General features: G+C 33.7%; 3 protein-coding genes across 4 annotated transcripts in view; 1 reads left to right on the top strand and 2 right to left on the bottom strand.

The window, feature by feature from the left end:
* Window positions 1-2,257, top strand: part of LOC110268510 (B3 domain-containing transcription factor VRN1-like) — a 3,519-nt gene extending 1,262 nt beyond the window's left edge. Inside the window, exons 2-3 of the mRNA XM_021114753.1 lie at window positions 1,502-1,714; window positions 2,228-2,257. Of these exons, the coding sequence (XP_020970412.1) occupies window positions 1,502-1,714; window positions 2,228-2,257 (243 nt within the window). The remainder of the gene's footprint in view (window positions 1-1,501; window positions 1,715-2,227) is intronic.
* LOC107621523 (leucine-rich repeat receptor protein kinase EMS1-like) lies at window positions 2,348-5,807 on the bottom strand. The gene is made up of 3 exons (XM_021114752.1): window positions 5,063-5,807; window positions 4,894-4,978; window positions 2,348-4,752 (listed from the first exon to the last, which is right to left on the bottom strand). Exons 1-3 carry the CDS (start codon window positions 5,738-5,740, stop codon window positions 2,348-2,350), a joined length of 3,168 nt encoding a protein of 1,055 aa, XP_020970411.1. The 5' UTR covers window positions 5,741-5,807.
* Window positions 8,097-11,200, bottom strand: LOC107621183 (LRR receptor-like serine/threonine-protein kinase GSO2). Of its 2 annotated transcripts, XM_021113166.1 has the most exons (3): window positions 10,759-11,200; window positions 10,593-10,674; window positions 8,097-10,451 (listed from the first exon to the last, which is right to left on the bottom strand). In XM_021113166.1, the coding sequence occupies exons 1-3, from the start codon at window positions 10,990-10,992 to the stop codon at window positions 8,131-8,133; spliced, it is 2,637 nt and encodes an 878-aa protein (XP_020968825.1). In that variant the 5' UTR covers window positions 10,993-11,200; the 3' UTR covers window positions 8,097-8,130. The 2 variants fall into 2 exon arrangements, with proteins under 2 accessions (XP_020968825.1, XP_020968824.1); XM_021113165.1 differs by having other exon boundaries at window positions 8,097-10,674.

The following is a 21,954-nucleotide window of genomic DNA, read 5'->3' as shown; positions in this document are numbered from 1 at the left end:
TGTTTAGTAAAATAAATTTTAAAATTATTATAATACACATAAATAGATAAAAAGTTTGAATGTGAATGTAATTAGATCTTAACTTTTTTTTGTTATTTTTCATTATATCTCTCAACCTAATTGGCTAATGTGTACACAAAACTAGGGGTGGCAACGAGGCGGGTAGGGTGATTTTTTGCTCTATCCGACCCCGTTCCGCTGTACAACAACCAGTATAGAACCCGCCTCGTTTATACCCGCGGGTAGTAAAACATTCAACCCTAACCCGCTCCTACCCGTCCCTGTAATTATTAAAATCCAATAAATAAAATTAAATTTTAAAATTTATATAACCATCATCACATACATAACATAAATTAAAGTAAAAATTTAAATATGGGGGTGGATACCCGCGGGTTCAGGTGGTATTGCCATCCCTACACAAAATAATATTCAAAATTCCGACACTTGTTTAAACAATGAATAAGCTAATCACTTGATCAACCAAGTTAACTTTTTGGCATCAACAATTAGTTAGGGATAAATTCATATATTTATTAATACATGATATTATTATTAAGTTTTTCAATTTTTTAAAACGAAAAATATCTCAGCGTTTTGAAAATCATCTCTAATTTTTCATAACTACAAAAAATAATTTTTTTAAATTTACCAAACTAGACCTAAGTAGTAAAGAGGAAAAAAATGAAAATCAATAGATAAAGCTTTAGTAACATTAAGTTAAATTAGCATGAATAATACAAAAGGAACATTTTCGATGTACCAAATTAAATTGAGATAATCAATGCAATCACTTTTAAAAAATATAAACAACAATGATAATCATACAAGAGAATCAAATGTACGTAGAAGGCTAATTGCTACTATGTCACTTCTACCTTATCCAGCCCTTATTTGTGTGAACCAATGATGTATTCATAGGTTAAGAGTTTTACTCTTGTTTCATGTTTTATCACCTTGTTACAGGTTATGAATCCAATTCATGAAAATGCAACTCATGAAATATATTCATATTCCCATGGGAAATTTTCAGTAGTGAGTCATGTAGTATATTCTATTAGTAATTCTTGTTCTTATATAATTTGCTTAGAACATATTCTTATGTTCGTGTAATATACTGATTTCATTCATGAGATCTTGAAGGGATGTTTAATGTGCATGTTTGTTATATACTGAGAACAGAGAAAACTGTTCTACTGAATTAATCAGTGTCATATGAAAACCATGGAAGATGATTTTTTGCTGATTGTGAAAAAGCTAAAGTGAATAGCACAAGTTCTGAAGTGCAATGCAATACATAATTTTATACACTATAATGTTTGTGACTAATTAGTAGTTTTAGTTCACATCTAACTAACTTGAAAAGATATAAATGATTCTTAATCTCAATTACCTAGTGTGACATAGATAGAGGGAAATGTGGCATCACTCTTTAATTTCTCTTTATGCTCATGAGTTTTGATTATTATAATTACTAACATCAGGTTCATTTGCACTGCAGAAGATACCAAACAAGTTCACTAGCAAATATGGTGGTGGTGTGAAAAATCCAGTGTACCTGAAGCCTCCAGATGGCACTCAATGGAAAGTACGTCGGACTCAGCATGATTATCAGATTTTATTTGAAAAGGGTTGGAAAGAGTTTGCTGCTTATTACTCTCTTGATCATGGCCACTTGTTGCAGTTTGAGTACAATGGAACTTCTTGTTTTGAGGTACACATATCTTGAATTGAACCTTTTATCTTATTTTAGCATTGTTGTTCCACTAACTGATTGTGATGAACTGAGAAAGAGGTCTCATTGCTTCTTTGTTAGGTTCAATCAACTGAGAATTAGTGTTTTAATTGAATCAAATTATTTACTGTCATCAAGACTAAACTATGCAAAATGCTATAGTATATTGCTAGAGAATTGAAATTTTTCCATAATATTATTTTTTTACATGATATATAAGACCTTTCGGCCACATATACTTTCCACAAGCTTAAGGAATTACTAGTCTTATTAGATTAGATCATTAGGTGTGTGTTCCCTTGCACATTATTTGTTATAGAATGAATGCTAACAAAACTGAATCAATAGCCTCTAAGCAAATGGTGCTTTAAGTAGTAGTTTAAGGCTTTAAGCAAATGGTGCTTCAAAAGAGGTGAATTGCAGAAGGAAGCTATTAACTCAACTTCAATTTTTGTTTAATCTTTGTTAGATATGTTGTCCTGTTTTATGCAGAGGCTCTCCAGGGGATTAAACATCAGATGACAATCTCTATTATAAATTCATACATACATACATACATCAAGCATCATTCACTTTTGATTCTTAAAAATAAAAATAAAAACACACACATAATCAAACAACAACACGGTTTCTCTTGATCATCCACTTCTTCAATTTCGCCATTCTTATTGCAGTTGTGACATAGATCGAGTCGGCTAAATCTTCCACCCATCTGAAGTAAGCATGCCTCCAAGTTTTCTTAAACCACAAAGTCCCAATAACTCCCCAAAACCCAGTTGCAAAGCCAATTGCAATAACAAAGTAAAACAACCACTTTTCCAACTTATCTGTTTTGCTGTCTTCATCTTCAAATTCACTGCTCCCAGGAACTTGATGTGGACCACATTTGTTGGGTAAAGGAGATCCGCAAAGATATGGGTTTCCAGCATAACTTGATGAATCATAAGTTAAAAACTGGTTATCTGTGGGAATTGGTCCAGAGAAGTTATTGTATGACAAGTTTAAATGAGTTAGTGATGTTAAGGCTGACATGCTGCTTGGAATTGTACCCGAGAGTTGGTTACTTGAAATATCAAAGGATTCAAGTGATCTCATATCCCTTATCATGTTAGGGATCTTTCCGATCAAATGATTGTTTGATAGATTCAAGCTATGCAAACCATTTAGCAATGTTATTCCTTTTGGAATGGAGCCAACCAAATTATTCTCGGACAAGTCCATCATGACTACAAGCTTCAAGATTTTTATATAGTCAAGTTCTCTTCCTTTCATGACTTCTACCACATCCTCAGTTTCCCAATCATGTACTCGTGCACGACGAAAAGAGATACCTTTGGCTAGAGTGGAAGGAGGAGACAAAGTGGAAGCCTCAAGAGTCATTCCTCGAAGATTGCCTATGCACCAAGGTATTGAACCATTTAAATTGTTGCGAGAAAGGTCCAAGATTTTAAGTGATGATAGTTCACATATCTGTGAAGGAATGCCACCACTCAGCAGGTTTTGCCGCAATCTTAGAATTTGTAGTGAAGAAAATGTGTTAGCACTCCATGATGAGATGGTGCCAGAAAGTTGATTCTCTCCAAGATCCATAATCAATAAATGTGGCAAATTTCTCATAGATGCTAGAAACTCCCCATGAAGACTGTTATTGTTCAAATGCAACCATGCTAGAGTGGAAAGATTCCCAAATGAGCTTGGAACAGCCCCTGAGAGTTTGTTGGATGACAAATTTATTTCTTCCCATACATATTTATCTTTCCAACAATCGGGGATTTTACCAGATAGTCTGTTCTTTGAAAGGTCAAGGATACTCAAATAATCAACTTGGCACAATGATTTTGGAATTGAACCATTTATGAGGTTATTTCCAAGAATCAAGTCATTCAAATTGGGCATTATATGACCAATATGTTCAGGAAGTGATCCACTGATTTGATTATTTGAGAGATTCAAATCCGACATTTCTGAGAGAACCAAAAGCCTGCTTTCTTCCACTGTAATGGGTCCATTCAAATTGTTTGAAGATAGATCCAAATATGATAGATTCACAAGTTTTTGAAAATCAATACAAATTCTCCCATCTAGTTTATTCCTTGAAAGATCAAGCCTATTAAGATTTACAAGTTGGTTAAGACTTGGAGGGATGATTCCTTTTAAATAATTATTTGACAAATCAAGGAAGGTTAGATTTATAAGTTGACCAAGACTCGAAGGAATAGATCCCGTTAGATAATTATTTGAGACATCAAAAACTTGTAAATTTACAAGTTGTCCAAGATTTTGAGGAATAATTCCCTTTAAATAATTATATGAGATATCAAAATTTTGTAAATTTACAAGTTGCTCAAGATTTTGAGTAATCGTTCCATTAAATGAATTATTTGAAAGATCGACTACCTGTAAATTTACAAGTTGTACCATGAAATCAGGAAGGCCCCCTTCTAACTTGTTGTTGGACAGATATAAATTTTTCAATTTCAGTAATTTTCCAAAAGAAGAGGGAATGGGACCATAAAAAAAATTATCTTTGAGATAAAGGTTGCCTAGATTTTTAAGTTGTCCTAACCAAGATGGCAATTGATCGTTAAATTCATTTTCACTCAAATCAAGATTCTCCAAATCATGTCTAATGCAGGTAGACAAATCACTGTTTCCAATGAATTCTTTTCGGAGTTTGTTTCCTCCTATATTTAATGTTTTCAGGTGACACATATTTTTCAAAATGGATGAAATGGAACATTCCATAGATGTTAATTTATTAAATGAAAGATCGAGGTAGACAAGTTTCTTTAACTCAATAAACCAAGATGGAACTGAAGTAAGAGAGTTGTCATAAAGGTCAAGGGACTCAATGCTAGTTATATTTTGTAAAGCAACGGGAATTGTACCTTGGAAGTTATTAGATGAAAGAAAAAGATGCTTGAGTTTCTCAAACTTGTGAAACCAGGATGGAAGAGAGTCAAAATGGTTCCGAGAAAGGTCCAAAAATTCAATGGAAGTTGCATTTTGGAAAGCATTTGGAATTGGGCCATGAAGCCCACACCGTGAAAGATCAAGATACTCAAGTTTCTTAAAGTTGCCAAACCAAGATGAAACTGAAGTAAGATTGTTCCCACGAAAATCAAGATGCACAAGAGATGTCATGTTTTGTAAAGCATCCAAATTTGACACACTAAGTCTATTGTAGGCAAGACTTAAGAAGTGCAGATTAGGAGCAGTGATGGTGAGATTAATAATATTAACCTGAGGGAGGAACAAGAAGCAACTTTGTCAAGTCCATGAATTATTAACCATCCAACTATCCAAGTAATAAGTTTGGACAAATACCTGATACTCATTGTAAATAAAAGACTCCATCATGTTGAGGTGCTCCAGCAATGGCAGTTGAGAAATCCAATTGATGTTGCTGTCTCGTGAAAATTCATTTCGACTCAGATCAAGAAAATGGAGGTTGGTGAGATTTCCAAGATTGCTGGGTATTCTCCCGCCAAAACGAGCATAAGAGAGGGACAAATACCTGAGGCGTTGCATAGAACCAATGAACATGGGTATGGGACTCCAATGGAAACGATTTCCAGTCAAGTCCAAGTGAGTCAAGTATTCCAGTTCCAGCAGCGATGAATTAACATCCGTAGCTTCTAAATATTGTTGGTATAAAAGGTAACAGTTGTCCTCATCATCACTTGTTAACCAATATTCTCCTTCCCACATAGGTCTCCAGCATTTCACATAAGGAGTGGTGAGATCAAGCATGACAACATGACCAGTAACATTATCACAACCGATCCCTTTCCATCGGCAGCAGTCATCGCCATGCCATGAGGAAAGCATGTTTGATGAATCATTCAGGGATGCTTTGAACTTCAAAAGAGCTTGCCTCTCTCTTTCAAGACATGGAGAGTGCAGAGTAGTACTTGAATTTGCACAAATGCCTGCAATTTCAGCCATCACCATCACAAGTACGAATACTGCGCATGCAGCAACATTTTGGTATCCAATTTCCATTTTCAAGTGGAATATAAATAGAGATTATTGATGATATTTAATTTGTTAATGGCTTTCACTACACTCACTCAACCACATTATATATACATAATCATGAGAATGGAATAATGAATCAAACCAAGCTTTACGTTCCAAGAGTCTTGAGTATGTGTGGTAAAGTTTTAGTCTCCAATGCTTATCTTAAAAGTCTTGGAGCTATTCTCTCTCAGTTTCTAATTATTCCAGGAGTACCAAATACGCATGGAAAAAAATGTATCAAGTTGGTCTAATTCTTTGTTATATCCTTGTCACTCTTTAAATCTATATGTAGATGTTTATGGCATGATATGCATTTTTTCCTTCCTTCATAAACACGGCAAAACAAGTAGCAATCAGAGATGGATGCCACTCTCTGATTAATGGATGAAATTATAAATTGGTGAGAGATAATGTATGAAAATTCATAAATATTAGCTCAAAATTTTTTATATTAGAACCCAAATATCATTTGGAAAATTGAAAATAATCAAGAGAAGTTTAGGATTGTCTACAAGATTCTATAATTAATAATAATACAACAAAAATAATGAACGTAAATTTATTATTATATTAAAAAAAACTTTTCTTCAATACTCATGATATAGTAAATCATATTTCTTCATATAATAGACCAAATTTCTTGTATTTTTGTTTTATTATTATTATTATTATTTTAGGGTTTTTGCTTAAGTTTGTGTAAGATTTTGATTTCAAGCTCTTTAACACATGTTTTTCAAAGTATGAAAGGGGACAAAAATGAAAATCAATAGATAAAACTATTAAAACGAAGTTAAATTTGCATGAATAATAACATAGAAGGAGCATTTTCAATGGACCAAATGAAATTGAGGTAAACCAATGCTATCACTTTTGAAAAATACAAACAACAATCATAATCATCCAAATTAAACGTAGATAATAAATCAGTTTTTGGTAATGCATAATTATTTTGGCAAGATTTGAGTGGTGGATTCTAAAATTTTGCCAAGTAAATGTTGGTGCTGACATGGCGTTAGTAGAAAAAGAGAAATAACTTAGGAGCAATGTGGATAAACCTATGTACCTACTTTTATATATTAAAAATAGATGAATTTATTATGAAATATACGTGGAGAAATATGCATATTCCCATATACAGTTATTAATATTTAATAGTCTTATATAAAACCGGACATGTAGCATATATGTGTATGATTTAGTAGTTATCTTTGCTAGTTTCCTCTTAATGATTTCACTCATTAGTCATTATACACTTTTGCATTTCTCATACTGTTTCTGTTTCTCTATTATCAGACCTTGAATCTTTTTACCTTTTTGGCCTCCTCACCCATGTTCTCATTATTGCAAGGCCTCTTAACTTTTTTCTCTCAAATATAATTAAATGATTGTGATGAACTGAAAAAGAGGTCATGTTACTTGTTATCTTCAATCAATTGGTAATTTGTGTTTTTTATTGAACCGAATAATTTATTGTCATCAAATACACCTTGAAAAATATTCATATTCTCATATACAGTTTTTAGTAGTCTTATAAAAATTGCACATGTAGCATGTGTATGATTTAGTAGTTGTCTTAGCTAGTTTCCTCTGAATTTGTTTTTCTCATTACACACTTTTGCATTCTTCTCATAATGGATTTATGTTTTCAAAGTCTGTTTATGTTGATCATATCTTGAATCTTTTATCTTTTTTGCCCCCTCCCCCATGGTTTATATTTTAGCATTGTTGTTCCACTAACTGATTGTGATGAACTGAGAAAGAGGTCTCATTGCTTCTTTGTTAGGTTCAATCAACATAGAATTAGTGTTTTAATTGACTCAAATAATTTACTGTCATCAAGACTAAACTATGCAAAATGCTATAGTATATTGCTAGAGAATTGAATTTTTTCATATTATTATTTTTTTGATATATAAGAACTTTTGGCCACATACACTTTCGACAAGCATAAAGAATTACTAGTCTTATTGATTAGATCATTAGGTGTGTGTTCCCTTCCACAATATTTGTTATAGAATGAATTCTAACAAAATTGAATCAATAGCCTCTGCCCTCTGTAACCAGGAAATATATTGAACCACAAATGAAGTGTATAGTTACTGCTGCATTGAATCAAGGTTCATCAAAAGAGGTGAATTGCAGAAGCGAGCTATTAACTCAACTTCAATTTACAACTTTGTTAGTTATGTTGTTCTGTTTTATGCAGAGGTTCTTCAGGAGATTAAACATCAATTGACAATCTCTATTACAAATTCATGCATACACATACATTCATACATTCATACATGCATCAAACATCATTCACTTTCCTTAATTTATTTCCACATTTGATTATTCAAAATAAAAATAAAAACACACAAATGAATACATGATCAAGCAACAACACGGCTTCTCATCATCATCCACTTCTTCAATTTTGCCATTCTTATTGCAGTTGTGACATAGATCGTGTCGGCTAAATCTTCCACCCATCTGAAGTAAGCATGCCTCCAAGTTTTCTTGAACCACAAAGTCCCAATAACTCCCCAAAACCCAGTTGCAAAGCCAATTGCAATCACAAAGTAGAACAACCATTTTTCCAACTTATCTAAGTTGCTGTCTTCATCTTCAAATTCGCTGCTCCCATGATCTTCAGGTAAATAACCACATTTGTTGGGTAGAGGAGATCCACAAAGATATGGGTTGCCAGCATAACTCGATGAATCATAAGTTGAAAACTGGTTATCTGTAGGAATTGGGCCAGAGAAGTCGTTGTGTGACAAGTTTAAATGACTTAGTGATGTTAAAGCTGACATGCTGCTTGGAATTGTGCCTGAGAGTTGGTTACTTGAAACATCAAAGGATTCAAGTGATCTCATATTCCCTATCATGTTAGGGATCTTTCCGATCAAATGATTGTTTGATAGATTCAAGCTATGCAATCCATTAAGCAATGTTATTCCTTTTGGAATTGAGCCAACCAAATTATTCTCGGACAAGTCCATCATGACTACAAGTATCAAGATTTTTGTATAGTCAAATTCTCTTCCTTTCATGACTTCTATCACATCCTCAGTTTTCCAACCTTGTGCTATTGGACTCTCAGCAACAGGTGAAGGAGGAGACAAAGCAGGAGCCTCAAGATTCATTCCTCGAAGGTTGCCTATGCACCAAGGTATTGGACCGTTTAAATTGTTGCGAGAAAGGTCCAAGATTTTAATGGATGATAGTTCACATATCTGTGAAGGAATGCTGCCACTTAACCTGTTTTGCCGCAATCTTAGAATTTGTAGTGAAGAAAATGTGTTAGCACTCCATGATAGGATGGTGCCAGAAAGTTGATTCTCTCCGAGATCCATAATCAACAACTGTGACAAATTTCTCACAGATGCTAGAAACTCTCCATGAAGGCTGTTATTGTTCAAATGCAACCATGAGAGAGAGGAAAGATTCCCAAATGAGCTTGGAACAGCCCCTGAGAGTTTGTTGGATGACAAATTTATTTCTTCCCATGCTTTGTTATCTTTCCAACAATTGGGGATTTTACCAGATAGTCGGTTCTTTGAAAGATCAAGGATTCTCAAATGATCAACTTGGCACAGTGATTTTGGAATTGAACCATTTATGAGGTTATTTCCAAGAATCAAGGACCACAAATTGGGCATTATATGACCAATATGTTCAGGAAGTGAGCCGCTGATTTGATTACATGAGAGATTCAAATACCACATTTTTGAGATAATAAAAGGATGACTTTCTTCCACTGTGATGGGTCCATTCAAATTGTTTGAAGATAGATCCAAGTATGATAGATTCACAAGTTTTTGAAAATCAATACAAATTCTCCCATCTAGTTTATTCCTTGAAAGATCAAGTGTACGCAGATTTACAAGTTGGTTAAAATTTGTAGGGATGATTCCTTTTAAATAATTATTTGACAAATCAAGATTAGTTAGATTTATAAGTTGACCAAGACTCGAAGGAATGGATCCCATTAGATAATTATTTGAGACATCAAAATGTTGTAAATTTACAAGTTGCTCAAGATTTTGAATAATCGTTCCATTAAATGAATTATTTGAAAGATCGACTACCTGTAAATTTACAAGCTGTCCCATGAAATCAGGAAGGTCCCCTTCTAACTTGTTGTTGGATAGATATAAATTTTTCAATTTCAGTAATTTTCCAAAAGAAGAGGGAATGGGACCATAAAAAAAATTATCTTCGAGATCAAGGTTGCCTAGATTTTTAAGTTGTCCTAACCAAGATGGCAAACTATCGTTAAATTCATTTTCACTCAAGTCAAGATTCTCCAAATCATGTCTAATGCAGGTAGACAAATAACTGTTTCCAATGAATTCTTTTCGGAGTTTGTTTCCTCCTATATATAATGTTTTCAGGTGACACATATTTTTCAAAATGGATGAAATGAAACATTCCATAGATGTTAATTTATTAAATGAAAGATCGAGGTAGACAAGTTTCTTTAACTCAATAAACCAAGATGGAACTGAAGTAAGAGAGTTGTCAGAAAGGTCAAGGGACTCAATGCTAGTCATATTTTGTAAAGCAACTGGAATTGAACCTTTGAAGTTATTATATGAGAGAATAAGATGCTTGAGTTTCTCAAACTTGTGAAACCAGGATGGAAGAGAGTCAAATTTGTTTCCAGAAAGATCCAAAAATTCAATGAAAGTTGCATTTTGGAAAGCATTTGGAATTGGGCCATGAAGCCCACACCCTGAAAGACCAAGATACTCAAGTTTTTTGAAATTGCCAAACCAAGATCGAAGTGAAGTAAGATTGTTCCCACCAAGATCAAGATGCACAAGAGATGTCATGTTTTGTAAAGCATCCAAATTTGACACACTAAGTCCATTGTTGGCAAGACTTAGGAATTGAAGTTTAGGAGCACTGATGGTGAGATTAATATTAACCTGAGGGAGGAAGAAGAAGCAACTTTGTCAAGTCCATGAATTATTAACCATCCAACTATCCAAGTAATAAGTTAGGACAAATACCTGAAACTCATTGTAAATAAAAGAGGCCATCATGTTGAGGTGCTCCAGCAATGGCAGTTGAGAAATCCAATTGATGTTGCTGTCTCGTGAAAATCCATTCCGACTCAGATCAAGAAAGTGGAGGTTGGTGAGATTTCCAAGATTGCTGGGTATTCTCCCGCCAACAATTTCAGCCATTACCATCACAAGCACCAGTATTACGCATGCAGCAACATTTTGGTATCTAATTCCCATTTTCAGTGGAATATAAATAGAGATTATTGATGATATTTAATTTGTGAATGGCTTTCACTCCACTCACTCAACCACATTATATATACATAAACATGATAATGGAATAATCAATCAAACCAACCTTTACGTTCCAAGAGTCTTGAGTATGTGTGGTAAAGTTTTAGTCTCCAATGCTTATCTTAAAAGTCTTGGAGCGATTCTCTCTCAGTTTCTAATTATTCCAGGAGTACCAAATACGCATGGAAAAAAATGTATCAATTTGCTCTAATTCTTTGTTATATCCTTGTCACTCTTTAAATCTATATGTAGATGTTTATGACATGATATACATTTTTTCCTTCCTTCAAAAACACGGCAAAACAAAGCATGTAGCAATCAGATATGGATTCCATGCCACTCTCTCATTAATATATGAAAATTCATAAATATTAGCTCAACTTATTTTTATTAGAAATTGAAAATAATCAACTACAATGTAACCACTATCAAATATAAAAGAGAAAGATAAATCCTTTTTTAATTAAAAGAGTGAAGTTAGTGTCCTATTTTGACTATTTCTATACTCTTAGCTTACAAATTAAAACATTTTACTAGATTTTAGATTTTAAATATTTTTTTACACTTGTCTTACTTTTCTCACTTTTTAATTAATAAGTATTTTAAATATACACATTTCATTTAAGATTATAAACATATTATAAGTTCTATATATTTGTAAGAATATAGTTTATTTAAAAGCGTAAGATAACTTTTTTATTTCATGAATTAATTTTTGTTATTAAGTTAAATACACTCAATTTTAATCATTTATTTGATTCAAGATAGTTGTACTACCCAACAATTGTCCAAGTATCTATTCTTAATATTTTTTTTTTGAAACAAATGAAGCTCTACATATGAGAGTGGAGCATAAAATAAACAGATACAAAAGTAAATCTAAACACAAGGTTAACAATCTTATATCATATCTAACATTGCCATCAACAACCAGTAGGATCAATATCAGTTCACTCCTTGTAGCTCAAAAACGTCCTGTTCTATATGACATCAACAGTTACCTCTTTATTGTTAAAAATCCTGTTATTGCATTCCAACCAGACGTTCCAAATAATGAAAAAAAATTCAGTCAGCCACCTTGTCATGGCCCAAAACGAGCCATGACCGGCGCTCAGGAAAATAATCCCTAGCAAGCTTAACCGACTCAACGATAAATTGAATAAAAAAAAAACAAATATTTGAAATAGAAAATTACAGTTTCTAAAATGAATAATTACATATTTTTAATAAAAGATAAAATAAATAAAATATGGATGGATCCTGCCTGTGACATATGGAGCATATACATCTAAGAACTCGACAAAAATAGATACTCATTGCAGATCGTGACTCTTGATTAAAAAATCTCACATAGTCACGTATTTGTTCCTGAAAAATATTTTTAGAAAAAGAGTGAGTTTTGCAACTCAGTGACTAGACAATACATCTATAATCCACATGAGACCATATAAACATTATTATCAAAGTAATTTAAATTAGAAAATAGCAGTTGATAATAATAAGTGAATCAATAAGGGAGTTCTCATACAGAAATCAAATCAAAAGTCCACACATGGGCGGCTCCACCTCTATGGGTAGCCCTTTCCTCTTGTGTGTCCTAACAGAATAACAGATCTAACGTGTGGCCTACACGTTAGGCTAGCAACACCCCTGCTAGCTGGAGTCTGAGTCAGATGCATCTAAGTTAACGTCATAACCGCCGTTAACTACGGTTTTCTAATACGAGCCTCCCAAACCAATTCAAAACATATAGTTTCAAATACAATGAATCTTCAATCTCTCAAATATATAAAGTATCGAATCAAATCAATCAGATAATATTTTTTTATCAGAAATCTTTTCAAATCATAATTTCTCAATCATAAAAAAATATTTCATAATTTCAAAGTGGATGCCAACAAATACTTTAATATAGTGACAAGATGGAGCTGGTGATAGTTCTGGGAATCTAAAACAGGGCAAAACTAAAGTCGAATTAAAACAAGGACAAGACAGATTAAATGGTGGCATAATAGGACATGAAAGGTAGAGCAAAATCAAAGAAAAAGGCTGGATCGGGATAATGACAGGAACAGTTCAGCTCCGGTGGCAACGACGACTTGGTTCAGGTACATCCAAACAGCGACAGGAACAACGCAGCAACAGACGTCCCTCCTTGGCGTTTCTTGGCGGCAGAGGTGCGGTGGCCATAGCAGCAGCAACAGCAGCGGAGTTCCAACGGCGGTAGAACCTCCCTGCGACCACTTCTCACTCCACGCGCGTTCTGTTTCTCTCCCGGCGACAGATCTGGCGGCGCGAAACGGAGGCACGAACGGCCGCGATGGTGGCTGGGCTTGACGGCGACGACCCTTCCCGTGGCGGCTCTGGGTAGAACGGCGCGTCTTCCCTCTGTTTGCAAACCTCCATGGACGGCAACGATGAAGACCTCGACGGTGACGACGGCGACACGAGACGGTGATGCCTCCTTCTCCTTGCGCGGCTCTCTCTCCCTCGGTTCTGGCCTTCCTCGCGATGACACCACGGCGGCGACAGTGGCAGTGATGCCCACCGGCGCCACCTCCCTTCCGTCCTCTTCTCTTCCCTCTCCGGTTCTCCCCCTCTTCTCTTTTCCCTTTCTGTTCTTTTGTTCTGCTGTTGGAAGGGGTAAGGGTGGCTAGGGTTTTGGTGAGTGTGTGAGGGAGTGTGCTATGTCAAAGTTAGGGTTAGAATTTTGGTTTGGAAAAAAAAGAGAAGGGTATTATAGGAATTTTACATTCTACCCTCCTTAAAAAAAATTTTTGCCCTCGAAAATTGATATAACCTGCAAGACTTTATTTGATTTTAGCACTTTACCAAACATGAGAAAGAAGTATAAAGAGATGCAAAAGTTACAAGATAGGTTTTTGTTAAAAAATATGCGGTTGACATTCACCGACTCACATTTCCTTGACAGCTTAGATGTACATAGCACTCTTCACTTCGTTCGTTAATCTCCTCAAAATACCTTCTTACTTCATACTCTCCTTGGTTCTGTAGTATATATCTACGGAAGCAACCGGTCTTACGTCATGTCTTAGAATTACAACTTTTCGAACTTCAGCATCAATAAGCTGTGTCTTAATGAATTAACGTATCGTTTGCTATCTGGGAATCGCACGTGACACCGAAACAAGCACGGGTTTACTCAAAAGGATTCGAAACCTAAAAAGAGAAAAGCAAACATCACAGATGGTATTCGCACGAACGTGGAAGGATGTTTAAGATTTCAATTAAACAATGATGTACAGAAACAATGAAGTGTCCCAGAAAGAGAGTCAATTGAATCTTAACGAGAAAATCTGAATCAAAAAATTTTTGATAGAAACAATAAAAGAAAAGATAGTGCATTAGGTCAAAACAAGTTTAAGTTGGATCAAAGAAGTACAAAGTTTACTAAAAGAAGATAACCAAAGTTAATGACAGTGTTTTTTTTTTTTTCTCAAAAAGATTTAAGTGGATGATTAGGGACACGATAAGGCAAGAAAAGAATCAAATCAATAACTTTTTCAAAGAAGATCTGGAACAAGAATTCGAGGAGAATATTAGAAGATATGATGTATCATAGTAAAGCAAGTTCAGATTACATCAAGGAGTTACATAGTTCACGTAAAGGAATGCAACGTCAACACCTATGTTGTCGAGAATCTATGGAATAGCCAAAAGCATGACGATAAGATCGAGATATGCATAAGATGTAGGACGTGAAACAAAATAATCAAATTTCCAATTTCAACAAGGATTAAAACAAGGAACTCTTGATATGAAATATAGCGAAGTGAACGATAAATAAAATCACGCGGCACGGTTATAGCACATACTTCAACACAAACCATCACAAGAAGAACGCCTAACATTCCCAAACTTAAAGATTACCATTACTTAAATAAAAGAAACGAAAGAGTTTAGAAGAACTATTTCTCGCAAGTTATAATTTCTAGCTATCCGTATGCTCCATGCTAAACAATCATACCACAAGATGTGACGACGCTAGATAGAATATAGATTTTTTTTTTCAACAAAACTAGAAAGCGAACAAAACAAAACAAAGTCCAGCAGAACAATATCATCATAGCATAAGAGGCTTTAGGGCATAAGTAATTGTTGAAATCACCGAAAAAGCTTCATCATATTCCTTATTCTATAACCATTCCTCATTAGCATCATCATCAAGACTCTAAAAAGGCCAAAAATAATGAAAGTATTGCAAATAATTGAGAGAGTAAATTAGGAAAAGGACATAGATGTTGCATCCAAAATTAGAAGCTAGCATATATAAAAAATGGTATTACTTAAAAATTTTTATTTCTAAACATCAACAACCAAAACAAAACGAAATATTCAAACACAATCAATCAAAGCATACAGATAAAGGAAAGATTCAAAACAACCAAATACAACGTATGATAAAATCCAAAATAAATGAACCAATTAAAAAAGAAAACTCATGAAAAGAAAGAAAAAAAATGATAAATTTACATCTTCAAGATCAAATTGTGATCAATCCATACCCATTATTTCCTAGGTTAACAAGTTATGATGAAACAACTCATGATCAAATCCAAAAACTCAAAAAGAACTCAAAGTACAAAAATTTATTCATCAATTTATTTAGAGTATAGACATCCCCAATTTTCATACATTACAAACAAGAAATTTTTCAATCTCCATCGCCCACAATTTCAGTGCAAGGTGTCAAATACAGATGGGCTAGCAATTTAAAATATTTTCGACATAATTCTATAATCATGAAAGAAAACTTATGTAACATATAGAAGTTTATGACTCAATATAGTATTTATTCTACAAGCACATGACTCTCAAGTGAGCATTACCATACTAATCATATGAATTTAAAAGGAAAAATTCTTCCTTGATATCTTAAAAGCGAAATATCTAAAGGAAATAGCATCAATCAATCAAGAGTCATCACTATATCATAAAGCCAATGACGTATAAGTTGAGCAATTAGAATTTAGTTCTTTCACTCTTTGTTCATGGAAGAATAATAACAAAAATAACTAAATAAATAATCGCATAAGTATGAAAGTCAAGTTTAAACCATAAACACTTTATGAATAAGATAAGATATGAAAACCTCCTAGCTCACTATTAACTTATTTTAGCAATTTTCAACCAAGATTCATCAAGTTACAACCGCATCAATCACCAATTCAGCAACACTTACATATTATTAAACTACTTTACAGCAGCAACCAATAACCTCATGCATCCCTCAAAAGCAATTAACTCAGATTATTTATTTGTTAATGATCACTAATCAAGCAACATATATCAGCAAAGAACTATCTAAATTAGTAACTAACTCTCACATGCAAGCTACAATTTAACACATATTCAAGATAATCGTCATATGCTTTATAATCATTAGAATATAACAAGGAAAAAAACTTGTATATAAACTTTGTTCAGCTTTGAGAATTTAGATATCTAGTCTTTTTCGTTGAAAATCAATAAAAAATTATTTTCAATATGCAAGATCTATAATCCTAATCTCACAAGGCACTACAAATCAAGAAAATTAATCTTTCTAAACTTTTGAGAATAAAAACTAGTTAAGAGCAGGAAAACTCTCAAAAAACTAAGATTGAGAGAATTCTCAAGTTTTAGATCTTAGCCAAGAGCAAAATTCATTATCTAATCACCAACAAAAAGCAAGCGTTCATAATCTAGATATCACTTGAACAATCAGAAAAATAGTTCCATAACAGAAAAACCATATTTGACAACATAGTACCATAATAGGACCAAATCAGCAAATTAAAAAAAAACTCAACCAAACTTCTAGATTGAAAAACATTTCAATCCAGCCAATTAATCACCCAAATAATTCACTACACCTAAGTAGAGAAAATCATTAATCTAACAAACATCAATAACACTTCATTCATATGTTTATCGCATAATTCTTCTCCTTGAGCAACTGAATAACAATTTTTTTTTTCTTAAAATTATTGATTTGAAAGAAAGGATCACAAGCAACTCAAAATCTAGTCATAACTTCAAAGATTATCAACATAAAAATAAAAATTCAGATATCGCTTATCAAGTCCAAAACAAGGCATCTCGTTTAGTAACTCAAGGAATTCAAGCAATCCAAAATTTCAAATACAGCTCTATAAAGGAATTAGATAGTAATTCACAGCAAACACCAATCGGATCTTCTAAGTATTTTATGAAATATTGACATCAGGAATCATAGAGAACAACACAAAGATGAAAAAGATTAAAGCATGCATTCACAAAAAGGGAAAAGATTAGAACTAGTTACAAGGCAGAAATCGCGAACCGGAACTGAAACTGAAACTATTGCAAGAACACGTTCGAGAAAATCTAGCAAGGAATAGGGCAAGATTGGGTACAAAATGACAAGAGTAGTAAGAAGAGGCAGAGGACAGATGATCACAATAATCAGAAGACAATAATGACATAGAGGACAAAGAGGATATTCCTATAGGCCTTTGATAGTCCCACAATTTGTACAAATAGGCGCGCTTCTATTTATACAATTGTGATACTACCATAGGACACTTGCTCCATATTACACAGATTAAACCTAAGCTCTGATACCACTTTGTCATGGCCCAAAACGAGCCATGACCGGCGCTCAGGAAAATAATCCCTAGCAAGCTTAACCGACTCAACGATAAATTAAAACCATTGTGTTTCTCTCTCTCTGAGAGCTCCTCTCTCTCTCTTCGAAGCCCCATACCTGCAGCCGCGACAGCAACAACGAAGCTCCCCTTCCAGCGGTAGGGACGGTCTCCAGGGACAGCACCTCCTCTCTCGCGCATCTTCCTTTCTCCTTCCCCCATTCCCTGTTTCGAACTCCTTCTCCCTCTCCCTACCTGATCCGCAGCAACGACGGCGACGTCCAGCCTCACCGGTGTCACCCCCTTCTCCCCCTCTTCTTCCTTTCTTCTCCCTCTCTGTTTTCTCTCGCTATTTTTCTTTCTTTCATTCTCAGCAGGGTGTGTGTGTGTGTGTTAGGAGAGGGTTAGGGTTTAGAAAAGGGGTAAAGGGTAGTTTAGGTATTTTGATAAAATTAAAGGGTATATGTAAAATGTTTCAAAATATCTTGAGATGTTACATTCTACCCCCCTAAAAAAAAAATTTTCGCCCTCGAAAATTGATACTGTATGAAAAATGTTAAATGGTTTTAGCCCTTTTTCCAAACATGAGAAAGAAGTATAATCGGGTGCAAAAATTACAGCATAGGTGTGTGTTAAAATGATGCGGTTGACATTTACGCCCTCTTGTTCTCTTGATAAGTCAAACACACATGGCGCTTTTCACTTTGTCCATCACTCCCAAAGTACATTCGAAAGTCAAACGTCAACACTAACTTTTCTACTTGTACCAAAATCTCCTTAACTTCCTCCTCGAAATACTCTTAATTCATAATCTTCTTGACGTCGCAAGGTCCTAAAACTAACGTATTGCTCGCTGTATCTAGAGATTACACGTTAACCAATAGAATCTCGAGTTTACTCAAAGGAATACAAAACTTAGGAAGAGAAGAACAAGCATCTCAGATGCTGTTCGCAGGAATTCGAAAGGATGTGTAAGATCGCAATAATTAAACAAGGATGTACAGAAACAATGAAATGTGCCAAAAGAGAGTTAAGCCACATATTAACAAGGAAATTTGAATCGAGGGACTTCGATGGAAGCAATAAAAGGGAAGATGGAGTATTAGGTCGGAACAAGTTCAAAATGAATAAAAGAAGTACAAAGCTCACAAGAGATGGCCACTAAAGTCGATGACAATGTTCACAAGGATTTAAAAGAAAGATTAGAAACACAATCAAATAAGACATCCATCAACAATGAATAAAACTAAGAGAATTATTTCACATCCTCAAGGAAAAATATGAGACAAACATTTCAAAAGAAATAATAAAAGCATAAAGTTATCACGTCACACAAATTCAAGTTGAAACAAAAAGATTCAAGGTTTATGAATTTAAGATTAATAGCAATCAAGGGCAAAGGTTTTTTTTTTTTTTCAAGAACCTTGGGGGATACTAGATGCACAATCAAGCGAGGATATGCATTAGTAAAAAGACAAAATCAACAACAGAGAAAGCAAGCAAAATATAAATTAAAATAAGATAACACATTCTGGAATAGACAACTTAACAGTCATAAAATAAAAAAATAGTAACTATCACAAAGTCGGCATGCTTCTTTTCCCTTTCTATAGAAATCTTCGACTAAGTACCTTTGAGATTATTAGTTTATTACCATGACTTTGGACCTTAAATAGTTACATCAATATAAAATTTGATATCTCCTAACTCAAAATAGTAGAAAGTTATGTAATACATAGCAAGAAATGTAATTGATCTCCGCGCAGAATTTTGACCGGAGTAGTGACAAGATGGAGCTGGTGATAGTTCTGGGAATCTAAAACAGGGCAAAACTAAAGTCGAATTAAAACAAGGACAAGACAGATTAAATGGTGGCATAATAGGACATGAAAGGTAGAGCAAAATCAAAGAAAAAGGCTGGACCGGGATAATGACAGGAACAGTTCAGCTCCGGTGGCAACGACGACTTGGTTCAGGTACATCCAAACAGCGACAGGAACAACGCAGCAACAGACGTCCCTCCAGTCATGTGATTTCTTATAATCATGCAGCTAGACTTAGTATGAAGTTCTAAATAAATTCACAAATAAAATACTGATAATAATAAAACTAAACTTTGAAGTACTGCCAATTAATATACTAAAATCAGTTAAAATAACTATTTTTTTTAAATATAATCCAACACATAGTAAAAGAAATTTAGAAAATTGGTATGAGGTCATATTTTTTATAAAGATAAAACACCAAAAAGAAAATTCACCTTCATAAATAGTCAAGTGAACTTAAAGCTCATAAACTTAGGACAAACTCAAATACATATATTAAATCTAAATATTTGAAAATATATCTCCCAAATCCTTGTCGTATCTTGGAAAATATATAAAGAATTTTTTTTTGGTATATACGGAGCCTTTCACAAATTTCCAACCCAGAAGTGAGACTAAGAAACCCAAAAATAACCATTACATACAAATTAAGAAACTCAATAGTCCAATCACCAAAGAAATTGACTTGCTTGTTACTTAGAAAATCTCAATGATCTCTATTAATATTAGTCATATAACCATATTTTGGGTTCAATCATAGTAGAAATTCATTTATCACTCTTTTCTTCATATATATTATTGTCTTGAGTGCACATGTATACAAATTGTAAGCTTGTAGCTTTCTAAGAAACATTTAGCTCATGTTATATTTTATTATCTTATTATCAAAATATAAGAAAAATCAATCAAAATTACAAAATTAATATTTAGTATACTATAATAAAATTAATGTAAAATATCAGTTAGATTATCAAAATCAAAGTACAAGATCTGGCAAGACAAACTGGAAAGGATGCAATTTCAGTGTATTAGAAAGTATAAGAGATTTATTGACAACTCTCTATTTTAGGTCAAACGTTTATATGCAACAATTCAAGGTTCAAACCAGAACATGATTAACTTGCACAAGGTAAAGTAACTTGAAGCAAAATGCTTTTTTTTTGGGATCATAAATTTAAAACAAGAAACAACTGAAAATCAGTAAACAGATTAGGAACTTGTAAGTAAAGGGTCTTCAATAAAAATCCAAACAAGCAAAGCATTGCAGAAGTGCGAGAGTAAAACTTGCATTGATTAAAAGTTTAAAACAAAGATCTATAAAGGAAGGAATCTTAAACATTCAAAGCACTTTACCATAAAATAAATAATGTTACAGTATTCAAAAATCAAACAAATAAAATGCATAAAAAGAGAGAACTAACCAACAAGTATAAGTTCAAAACTTTTGAAAGGTATTGAACACAATGCTCAATTCGGGCGTTGAAAAACAACAAAGAATTTTAGATTTCAGAACATGATTGAAAAACAAATTTAGGAGGAAAGAAAGACCTTCTTCAAAATTCAATACAATATTCAATACACAATAAACTAAACTGGTTTGAGTTATTTTTCACAGCAATCAATAAGGGAGTTCTCATACAGAAATCAAATCAAAAGTCCACACTTGGGCGGCTCCACCTCTATGGGTAGCCCTTTCCTCTTGTGTGTCCTAACGGAATATCAGATCTAACGTGTGGCCTACACGTTAGGCTAGCAACACCCCTGCTAGCTGGAGTCTGAGTCAGATGCATCTAAGTTAACGTCATAACCGCCGTTAACTACGGTTTTCTAATACGAGCCTCTCAAACCAATTCAAAACATATAGTTTCAAATACAATAATTCTTTAATCTCTCAAATATACAAGGTATCGAATCAAATCAATCAGATAATACTTTCTTATTAGAAATATTTTCAAATCATACTTTTTCAATCATAGAAACATATTTCATAATTTCAAAGTCAATAAGTACTAACAAATACTTCAATGCTTCAAAAGTATATATTCAAGTAAAATCAAATGTTCTAAAATAATATAAAACTTCATCAAATATATATATAGTCTCATGTAAAATTTCTAAGATATGAACTTCATAAAAATATTTTTTTCAATTATAATAAATTAATTATTTTAATCAAATCAAAGTTCTTCAACAATAGTTTTATAAATGTAATTAAAAACTCAGAATAGCATAAACCAACAAAATTAACGGTTATAAATGTAAAGCCTACTCACAAATTGGTCCCAAGGGACCGAAGAAACCAAACCAGAGTGCCAAGGAAGGTTGAAGTAGAACGGAATGAAAGAGCACGAAATTTGGACCGAGGTAGTAGCAACAACTTCGATTTCTCACTGCAGCAACCTCAACAACAGCCCAAAGGAAATAAGAGGATGGAGCATCAGCAGCTCCGG

The sequence above is a fragment of the Arachis ipaensis genome, chromosome B10 (assembly GCF_000816755.2).
Source record: "Arachis ipaensis cultivar K30076 chromosome B10, Araip1.1, whole genome shotgun sequence".
Taxonomy (NCBI): Eukaryota; Viridiplantae; Streptophyta; class Magnoliopsida; order Fabales; family Fabaceae; genus Arachis; species Arachis ipaensis.
This window is presented reverse-complemented; position numbering and strand designations above follow the sequence as displayed.